Here is an 11,163-nt window from a genome sequence, read left to right as displayed (position 1 = left end):
TGAGCATAGCGAACTGTGAGGCCATTCTCTAGAAGCCAGTCTGTGCTCATCCGTAGAGTGAGCACAGCGAATTGTGAGGCCATTCTCTATAAGCCGTAGTTCAAAGTATGTTCTGCACTGCAAGCCACGTGAAGAATTTGCAATTTAGTGGTGTCCAAGCTTTCCATAAGAGATATTGAAAGTCCGTTTCTATGGAGCCCTGAAATTGCGCTTTGTATGCAGATGCCGTCTAATATTCACACGTGTGTGAATTTATGTCATCGATCTCGACTCTTTGCCCGCAGTATACATATCGGGATATGTCGAACTTGCACTGGGATCCATTGTGCATGTTTCCAAGTTGGTTTTGTCATCCCAACTATACTCACGGAGTCACGGAGACGCCTACTTGGCTAGCGACGAGATTCCTCTCCGGCGGCCGTCCAATCTGAATTCTGAAGTAGTCTATCTATTCCATGGACCTTGTCAGCGAGAGGAACGAGCTCGATTCCTTCGGACTTCGGATCATCAAGATTTAAGGGCAGTGCACTTGCGCTGGGCTGACCTATTTCACAAAGATTCTGAACTATCTCTCTGCTTAATTATCTCCTAACGGACCTCATGCCAATTATTTGTTCCTCCAATTCAAATGCGAAACTGCTACTGCATTTTTTTTTTGCTGATTTGTTTGAATAAAAACAAACAGTCAAAGTAGCCCTGCAAAGATTTGCTTACAGAATCCGTTGATTCACCGGTTGACCACCTATAAAACAGGATAATGTCGAACCTGTACTTAGTCAAAGCAAGTACTTGGCAGTGTAACCTATGAAGTCCTATGTAGGAAAGCATCTATTTTCAAATTAGAAAAGAAGTTAAATATATCGACGGTAGAATAAAATAGAATATATTTGCAAGCAACCAGTAATTGATCAGATGCATATTTCGTTATTCCATCCAGAAACAACAGAAAAAAGGAACATAAAAAATAGTATGGACTTGCACTAGGGTTCAATGTCTAATTGAGCTCCCTCTTATGCAATGGAGCTCTATATAGCAGAGTAATAGTGGTCATCAACCACAAATATATTTTGGAGGGAAACTCTCCTGCACTAAATATTTGCACTCAGACCCCTCTAGAGCCTTCAATTCACGTAATCCAACCATCTCTGCTCCATGGTCACCCCGGGCTGCTCATCCGGCCGCCGCTGCGGCGCCGCCTTCTTCCCGATCTCCTTCGCGGGATTTCCAACGGCCGTGGTTCCCTCCGGCACGTCTCGGAGCACGACGGCCCCCGCTCCGATCTTCGCCCCGGTTCCAATGTGCACATTGCCGAGAACGCTGGCACCGGCGCCGATCAGCACCCCGTCCCCGACCTTCGGGTGCCGGTCGCCTGAATCCTTCCCGGTGCCACCAAGCGTCACGCCGTGCAGTATGGACACGTCGTTGCCAATGACGGCCGTCTCGCCGATGACGATGCCCGTGGCGTGGTCGAACAGGATGCCGCAGCCAATGCACGCACCGGGATGGATGTCCACGCCGAACACCTCGGACGCGCGGCTCTGGAGGAGGAGCGCCGCCGCCGCGCGACCGTCGGACCAGAGCCCGTGCGCCGCGCGGTGGGCCTGCAGGGCGAGGAACCCCTTGTAGTAGAGGAAGCAGTGCACCATACTGTTGCAGGCAGGGTCGCGGTCGCGCGCCGCGAGGAGGTCGGCGCGCGCAGCGCAGCCGGCCTCCGGGTGCGCCGCGAGCGCGCCGGCGAGGAGGTCCCGGAGCGCGTCCTGCGGCAGCGCGCCGGTGACGCAGAGCTTGGCGGCCAGGTGCTCGGCGAGGGCGGCCTCCAGCGACGGCCGTGACAGGACGAGGTCGGCGTAGAACTTGCGGAGGACTGGCTCGGCGTCCGCGTCGGCCTGAGCCTCCGCGCGCAGCTCGTCCCAGACGTCGTCGCCGCTGACGCAGCAGTTGCCGCCGCTCCCACTCGCGGCCGCGCCTGCCGATGCGGCGGCCACCAGGCGGTCCGTGGTGCAGTCCGGCAAGAAACGGTAGATGGCGCTCGAGAGGCGGCCGGGGTGCATCGGATGCCACTTGTCGACGCAGGCAGCCATGTGTGCGGCGCGCGGGCAGAGGAGGAGATCTTGCTGTTGATGCGAGGAGGCTACGGTTACTCAAGGCGTCAAATGTTTGCACTCCTATATATAAGTGTCTACCGGCGAGGGAGGGAGGGGAAGCTTCAAAGAAGAAGCGTGCTTGGCAACAGGTACGTGATCAGTGAGACGAAGGCTTGCTCACATTTGTTTTTTGAATCCAACTTTATTTCGTAGCAAGCTTGCTACCTGCTGACTGTAAACCGTGTGCCTTAAGCCCTGAACACAATATTTTGTGGTGCGACGCCGCGTCAATTCGTCACTGCGTACGTGCCGAGGTCGATGTGCATCAGGCATCAGCATCACGCTAAAACTCAACCTCCAAAGCAATGTTCACATGCTCTCTGCAGGAGAAGCAGGTACACAAGACACCGGGAAATCTTTGTAGCGGCCGATGATGAACAAGACGGAGTGACGGACACGAAAACGGAAAGCCTTGATCGGTGGAACCTGATCGAGCATATGCCACAAGAATATCTGACAATTAAAATCCACCCGGACCAACGCAGCCTAGCCTGCACCAACAAAAAGATTCCGAAAGCAACCAGAAAAAGGCAATAATGCCCGAGGGGATTAGCCCAGCTAAAAGAAGACGGTTACATCACACGGTGCGGCCCAGCGACACTGTCACGCGTACTAGTCACCTCGGTTGCTCCTGCACCAGGCGAACCTCTTCGTGAGGCGCACGAAACATTTTCGGCGTCGAGCGGATCGAGGATAGAGCGTGCCCCCAACTTGGAGACGCGCGCGCTGTGCACGCACTGCAGTTCGCGTGGCTGCGGTTCCCCCCCGAGCGCGGGCCCGCGGCGCACGGCGTTTCGCGTCAAAAAGAGCTGCGGCGCGCCGGCTCCCCGTCACATATTCGATCGTCCCTGGGCAAGTGGGTTCCGTGCAGTCGCTGCTCTCGATTATCGTCCAGGGGCTGGCTGCGCTTTGTGCTTCTCCTTCTTGTGTTTTTATCTGAGACCACTTGTATCAAATCCGGCGAGACATGCGATCAGCCGAGTACCGACCCACATTATCATGCTCAAGTCACGTCTTTTGCTGCAAAATGACTTCTGCTGCTGCTGATGTTCGTTTTCCGTTTGTGTGGTTCTAGGGAGTATCTTCTCTACTGATTCTCAATAAGTACTAAATTGTGCTACAAATTCACAATTTTGTCCGTGAGTTGTGACAAGCAAGACAATAGAAGCAAACGTGAAAGCCAAGATTATCCACAGTAGTTCGAAGATTCAGGTGCATGCATGGTGGTCCTGAACCCAGTCTCAGTCTCAGTCTTGACCATAAAAGGGGCGGTTAAGTAGCACATTTTATGTCAACCTACTCACGTGGGATCCATTGCGCACGCCGCGTACGACAAAGCACCCAGAGACTACGACGGATGCCGCAGAGGATCCGGTCCAGCGGTGAGCGGTGACGTTTGGAGTGACGAGACGATGGAAAAGTCAGAGTCTGTAACTTGAGCTTCCTAGCAGAAATAATATTGGCGCCACATCCACATGGGAGTGAGAGAATAAATCTTGGACTTTTGACCAAGGTCTTCCCCAACCTCCTCCTTGAGAGGCAAGGAAAGAATCACGATGTTGAGGGCCGAAGGCTTATTGGCCCACTGCTGAGGGATACATCTCTCCGGAAGTGATGATGCAAGGACATACGTGGCGAAATTAGGACATGGATGGCAGTGATGCAAGGCTTTAAACTTTACATCAATCAAACCATACAAACTACTGACGGACATACACCTTACTAATTGTTTACTTCCGGTTTAAAATATTTGTGATTGTTTTGCAAGATGTATGAATGATTGCATCATGTTAATTATATCTGAATACGCCTAATCAACACCCTAAGTAGAAATTGATTCTTTTGTTCTAACCATTCATTGTTTTGTTCTATTTAGGAGAAATTTAAGGATTTGCTACTCAAAGGAGTGGACTTCTAGGATTCGTCATCCAAAACGTAATTCTCGATAAAATGTCACCTAAAACCTAAAACAGCGACACTTTGCTAGTCTGTCACTCTAAACTCTTACATCTGGTTCCACATGTGCATGACGACATTGTCATTTTCCTCCTCTTACCTCCCATAGCATCCATTCGTCCATGATTATTCTGCGACTAGCCTTCACCCACCATCGCCGTCCTCCCCACCTCCCCTCTCACCCTTTTTCCCGAGTCTCTCTCCCCACCCCCTTCGCGCAAGATGTCCCCTGCGCAATTGACTCAGTGGAGCTCCAAGTCTATAGGTCGCGTTGGTGGATAGATGTGGAGGTGGAGGCAGTCGAGGACATTGCGGCGGCACATGCAGCAGCCAACACATTGAGGGACGCAAGGTTGGACTTGCAGTGAGCATGCCGAGGTGTTTCCTCCCACCATGCCATTCTTCTCCCCTTCTCGATGCTACCCTCCTCTACTCTAAGGTCATGTTTGTTTCCCTTTCTGGTGTTTCGCGGATTCGAAACGTCTCGCGTTTGAATTTGTATTTGAAACTGTGTATGTAATATTGCGGGCGTGCCAGTATACAGAGTATACAAAAGACAGGAGAATGTAATAATTGAAAACATGTAACTTTATTCATTCATGTCGAAATCATAAAGTACAGTTTCTCATATACATTTTACTCCATAACGCACACGCTATCTGACTATCTTCACGATCTGGCGATTGCTTTGTCTTGGTTCCCGGGGCTTCGTGAAGCTCTCCGGTTAATTACGCCCGTCTTCGGGCTACCTCCGATTAAGTGCTCTGGCGGTCGTCATACCGAGGTCGTCTCCGAGTCTGCAAGGCTGTAGTCACACGCAACAAAGACCAAGCAAAGTAAGCGTTAGCAATAAAATGCGGTAAAGTACAGGACAACAGTCTGGCATAAGCTTTTTGGACTGTTTATGTATCCCGGATCATCATCGGCCACATAGGCCTCAGAATTGTGTTTTTATGAAGAGGTGGGCTAGGAGCGCGGCACGACGCGTAGCTTCGACCGAAAGCAGCAGCATGGCCACAACCGGGAGCTCCGACGCCGTGCTTGACTCACTAGCTCCTCTTTGGGCCTCGGACTTGTCCTCATCGGCCATTCCGAAGGCAACATGCCGCAAAGGCGAAAGCCATAGCACCGAACATCCTTAAAAAGGATTAGGTCTCTGGCAATAGCATAAATCGGTATTGGGGCAACCAAAAGAATACCCACACTCTGAATTTTCTGCAACACACGATTACTGACAAGCAGTAGCCATGTGAACGCAAGCCTCATGGCACGACAGCCAGACATCAGTGCATAGCATCACCATCGTAGAGAAGGGTAGCACCAGGCCACCACCACTCGGCTAAGAACAGGAGGAGGAAAGGAGAGCCTCAGTTTTAGCATCATCGGCGAACGACAATCATAGACATACGGCGAGCACAAGTGAGGCACCAGCACGAAGGCTGAGCACACAGAGAGTCAATCGGCCGGGCATAAGCAGGACACCACGGCGAGGGGCACGACGGCCAAAACAGAGAGAAGAATCACAGCGGCCGGTCTTCAGGACGAGCACAACGGCGTCCAAATCTAAATCATGATCATAGCGGTACGATGGCAGCACTGTCAGAGGCTCCCCGACTTTGCTTTACTGCCCAAGGGGCAAACAAGGGGTCAGGCTAAGCATGGTGCAGCAATCGGCCGGCGACGGGCGGTAGCACCACGGCACGATGGCCGGGGACAAGCGCAAGCACGACTGCAACGCGGTCCGGCGCATGGCACAAGCACACGGATCCGGCATAAACTGAAGGCTCATCAGGACGGCACGATGGCCAGTCGGCGCACCACAAAGCAAACGGACCAGAGGGAGAGGATTGAGGTTAAGGCTCACCAGAGAGGGAGGGATCGGCCACGGGCCTCCGGCCAATCGGCATGGTTGATGGAGAGCAGGATGAAGGCCGATGATGCCGAACTCGACGATGGCAGCGATGGGCCCGTGCGACGGTGACACGAATCCAGCGACGGCGAGCCCTGGCGATGAGTTCGCACGGTGGTTCGGCGAACACCAACGACGGCAAAACTTTGGCGCAGCAGGGCTTCCGCCGAACTCAAAAAAAATTCCTTCTCCCTCCCGGGCACCCCCTCCCTACCTTTTATAGAGGTGGCCCGGGGTCCCCACAGGAGGAGATAAGAGCATGTAGCCGACCCAAACTCGCAGAAATCACGGCGGCCGAGCTTCATCCGAAGCAATCCCCAAACCGATTTGAAATCGGGGGAAGAGATAGAGATAGAGTCCAACCGAACTCGCCTCAATCCGTTGAGGATCAGAGGGTGAGGCTTGGCTTGGGGGCAGCGCAGCTCGGGCGGGCTCGATTTTGATTGATGTGGAGGCGGCTCGGCTTGGTGCGGTGCGAGCGAGCGGCGGGCAGAGGAATAGGAGCCGGGGCGTGTGGATAAGAGAGGGAGGAGGGGAGGAGAAGACGGGCCGACTTGGCCAGGCGCGGGCGCAGCCGAACCGGCGAGCGCGAGAAAGGCGGCGCGCATGCCAGGGAGAGAGGCGGCGCGAGAGAGGGAGGAGGAAGAGGAACAGGAGCGGCCGGGGGCTCCTAGGGCGAGAGGGGATAAGGTGGCCCGGAGTGGGCCGGGCCGGCTTAGTCCGGGAGAAAAGAAGAGAGCCGGGCCGGCCCAAAAGGAGAGAGGCCGGCCGGGCCACTCTCTTCCTCTCTCTGTTTTTTTTTCTTTCTTTTTTTTTATATGCTGTTGTATATATTTGATGCCAAAATATCGTTCTACAAATGCCCCCCACCAAGTTGAGCTCATGCGAGGAAAAAAGAGCGAGGGCTCGACTTGGTGCTCATAAACTTGAAGGATTAAACAGCCGCCGAGTATCACCCCGGAGGCTTTCGCTGTGTCCGCTTTGCGGAGCCAACCAGCTACGAACATTTTTTTTAGTTGTGGCGGACAGACGCACCACTCCCAAAAGGGAACATCTCAACTTTACTGCGGCCTTGGGAGGCGCCAGCCAATATCGTTGAAAAGGATTCGACCCCGCTGCGACCTTGGGAGGTGCCAGCCAGCGTTGTCATAAACGACAGAGAACTCCACTGCGACCTTAGGAGGTGCCAGCCAGTGAAGACCTCTGAAGAGAGGTTTTTATCAACTCTATTACGACCATTTAGCAGCCATGGTGCCAGCTAATAGCGTTGAAGGGTTTTACAGTTCCGCGTGAACCGCACTGGCACGCTTCACTGCTCCCGATAATCCTCAGTTGCGACGAAACTCGGCGCCACTTCCGAGGGGATCCTCGATGCCACTGTGACCTTGGGAGGTGTCAGTCAGTGTAGGTGTATAAAATGATTGAAAATTCCACTGTGACCTTGGGAGGTGCCAGCCAGTGAAATTGTAGAATATGATTGAAAATCCCACTGCGACCTTGAGAGGTGCCAGCCAGTGAAGGCAGAGAATGATTAAAGACTCCACTGCGACCTTGGGAGGTGCCAGCCAGTGAAGGCGAAGACTTCACAGATCCGTAAACACACATGTGGTGTACTTCTCTACATCATCAAGCTGCAATAGCTATGAAAAAAATGGTTAACTAATAATGAAAGGGAAATGCATACTAACAACCCTGTTTGATGCATTTGATGTTTTGAAATATAGGCTTTTCTTATGTCACCAAGCTATGATGTGACCCCAAGATACAGCCACAAGAGACTCCTTCCTCAGGAGACGACGAAGAGTCGTGACAGTTGTATTTAATTGTACGACACATCCGTGTACGTGTGAGGCACACATGTCTGAAAGTGCTTCTGAAAACGATGGGGGTTCCCCAAAACTACCTCGTTGGCTAAAGCACGTTAACAATCCTGTACTCCTTGGAAACTGAATTTGTGCATGGCATGGATCAAAGATGGGTAGAAAGCAAGATGTGGCATTGTTGCCTCTATTTTCTGCGAGGGTGGTGAATGATGGTCACTCGCCGGCATTCGCGGTCTTCATGCCACCCATTGATGGTGACTTTACTTGCACATTGCTGGTAGTTCTCCCTTAAATTTGGGAGGGCTTTGATTGGATGACACCTTCAAATGGGTGTTTTGAACAATGGTTGACCTTCGTTGGGCCTTTAAATTTGCTTGTACTTGAGCTTGATCTTGGGATTGCGAATGCCTTTGAGATCCCATCATCCACGCTCTGTGGTACTAAACCTCACGGGCAACTTTTGGTGTAGCAAGGCCCTTGTTTTGATCACGCCGGGGTGGCAAGAAGCTTCACACATACCCACGACTTGTGTCGGGAAGGTAGCCCTCTCTTGCTCTTTTCCTATAGTCGTCCCCGGGTGAACTTATGTTGGGGTAGAAGAGTACAGGATTAACAACGGTTAGTCGCTTCAGAGGCAGAATGAGTCAGCCTTGACGCCCAAGCGTAGACAGAGGAACATGTGTCTTTTGTGCAGTGTGTGTTTATTATCTCAGCTTAAAACTGTCATGACACTTCGTACATCTCTGGAGGCGAGACATGCAAGTAGCCATACCTTGAAACCGCAACTCGGCGACAGGTAGAAAGGCCATGATCACTGTTGGGTGGATCGACACCCTTTATTTTGAAAGACTTATACCGAGCCTTGAAGTTCTCCCTTTTCAATGTTGATCCAAGGGGAATGGAGGACGGTTTTAAGCGAAATACTTTTTAAGAAAGCGACCATTAATAGGGGGCATTGGACGAACGCCCTCCTGGTTAATGAGTTGGTAGGCACCTCCATCGTAGACTTGTTCTACAACATAAGGCCCTTCCCATTTTGGCTCAAATTTGCCTTTGCTTTTGCCGGTGAGTATAATCGGGCGCCTCAAAACGAGTACTAGCTCGCCCTTCCTGAATACGCGAGGTTTGACAAGCTTGTCATACGCTCGAATCATGTTTTGTCGATAGAATTGTAAATTTTGGAGAGAGTTGAGGCGCTCTTCTTCAAGGGCATCCAGTTCTTGGAGCCGAAGGTGAACTTTTTCGTCTTGTGTGATTTCATTGTGTATGGCAATCCGGAGCGCGGGAAGCTCCAGCTCTAGTGGTAAAACAGCCTCCGTACCAAAGACAAGTGAGTAGGGCGTCGATTGTGTGGGGGTACGGATGGTGACCCGATACGCCCATAATGCTTCAAAGAGACGGTCATGCCAATCCCTCTTATTTTTTGTGACTGTCTTTTTCAGAATGCCCACGAGGGTCTTATTAAAAGCTTCAGCCAAGCCGTTGGCCTGAGGGTAATACCCTGTGGAATAGTTCCATTGAATCTTGTATTTTTCAGCGAACTTGTAGATCTTACTTGACTTGAAAGACAGTCCGTTGTCGGAGGTGATGCGATGAGGAGCTCCGAAACGGTATATGATGTTGCGCTCGAGGAAGTTTATGACGTTGTCGGATTTCACCTCCCTCAAAGGAACTGCTTCCGCCCACCTGGAGAAGTAATCAGCGGCGGCGAGAATGAATTGCTTCCCTTTAGAAGAGGGCGGCTCAATTTTTCCAATTACGTCGATACCCCAAGAGTCAAAAGGCCAAGAGGGTATAGTCGGGTGTAACGGAACTGGGGGACGATGCTTGAAGTCCCCGTGTATCTGGCAGTCATAGCAAGATCGTGCCACTTGAATGCAATCGGTCATCATACCGGGCCAATAGCCTCCTGAAAGCTTTAGGCTATGGTACATCTTTGGCCCGCTCTGATGTCCACCACAAACACCTGCGTGTACCTCTTTCAGGGCTTTATCTGCTTCGCTTCGGGACAGGCATCGAAGAGGCATCTCATGCCCATAAGAGCGTCGATACAGGACTCCCGCTTTGTATATGTATGAGGGGAGTCGCCTTTGCAATTGACGTCTTGTGACGGGGTCACTCGGCAGACTGCCGTGCTTAAAATAATCTAAGAAAGGCTTGCGCCAATCTTGTTTATCAACTTCAGTAGTCACCACGGTGTTCACTTCGTGGTCTTCGGGAATGAGCTCGAGTACGGCTGGTAGAAGCCATCTTTCTTCAATTTTCACTTCTGCTTGCCCATCAGGTAATACGAGGGCTGCGGCTAGCTTTGCTAGAGCGTCCGCTGAGGCGTTCTTGCTTCGAGGGACGTGTCTAATTTGTATGAGTTCAAATTTCTCCATGAGTTTGTGAGTGGCTTCCCAATATGGGACCAACTCGGGTTTGCGCACTTCATAGACTCCATTAACCTGTCTCACAATGAGCTGAGAATCTCCGTACGCGTGAAGAATATGTATCTCCATGGATAATGTGAGAAGAAGCCCAAAGATGAGGGCCTCGTACTCGGCTTCATTATTGGAACATTCCTCCTTAAGCAAGGAAAAAGAATGGTATAAAGTTTTTCCTTTGGGGCTTTTGAACACTATTCCTGCACCGGCTCTCCTACGAGGAGTCCCGTCGGGGTCGTACTCCGTGCGTGAAGCGCCGTCGAAGTAGAGTTCCCATGGAGCCTCCATGTCAATTGTGAATACTTCCTCGTCGGGCAATTCTGTGACTAAGGGCGAATCATCCGGAACGGGATGCGCCGCTAGGAAGTCAGCCAAAGCTTGTCCTTTAACGGCTTTCTGAGGAACGTACGTGATGTCGTACTCCATCATCAATAATGCCCATTTTCCGACCCTGCCTATAAGGGCGGGTTGACTGAGGATGTACCTCACAGGGTCCGCTCTCGCAATAAGCTGGACCTCATGCGCTAGCAGGTAATGCCGTAGCTTCTTGAGTGCAAAGATTAGTGCTAAGCAAAGTTTTTCAATGGGGGAGTAATTACATTCAGCTCCCACCATGGTTCTACTCAAGTAGTAGCATGCAACTTCTTTTCCTTCGTCGTTAATCTGCCCAAGAAGGGCACCGACGGAAGCATGTTGTGCTGCAATGTATAAAATGAGAGGCCGCCCTTTGATGGGGGCCATCAGCACCGGTGGATGAAGCAAATATTGCTTAATGCTGTCGAAGGCATTTTGGCATTGCTCGTCCCAAATGAACGGCGCACCTTTCTTCATGAGTTTGGAAAAGGGCTGAATTCGCCCGGACAAATTAGAGATAAAGCGTCTTATGTACGCTAGTTTTCCTTACA

At 51.5% G+C, this 11,163-nt stretch overlaps 1 protein-coding gene across 1 annotated transcript; it reads right to left on the bottom strand.

Moving 5' to 3' along the window:
- Positions 1–904: 904 nt before the first annotated feature.
- On the bottom strand, positions 905–2,296 carry LOC133916730 (probable serine acetyltransferase 4). The gene has a single exon (XM_062360537.1). The coding sequence runs from the start codon at positions 2,079–2,081 to the stop codon at positions 1,122–1,124; it is 960 nt and encodes a 319-aa protein (XP_062216521.1). The 5' UTR covers positions 2,082–2,296; the 3' UTR covers positions 905–1,121.
- Between the last annotated feature and the right edge of the window lie 8,867 nt (positions 2,297–11,163).

Source organism: Phragmites australis, chromosome 4, assembly GCF_958298935.1.
Source record: "Phragmites australis chromosome 4, lpPhrAust1.1, whole genome shotgun sequence".
Taxonomy (NCBI): Eukaryota; Viridiplantae; Streptophyta; class Magnoliopsida; order Poales; family Poaceae; genus Phragmites; species Phragmites australis.
This window is presented reverse-complemented; position numbering and strand designations above follow the sequence as displayed.

What these genes read in the sequence shown, in the direction of transcription:
- LOC133916730 (XM_062360537.1), bottom strand. Translation starts at nt 2,081, where the DNA reads ATGGCTGCCTGCGTCGACAAGTGGCATCCGATGCACCCCGGCCGCCTC.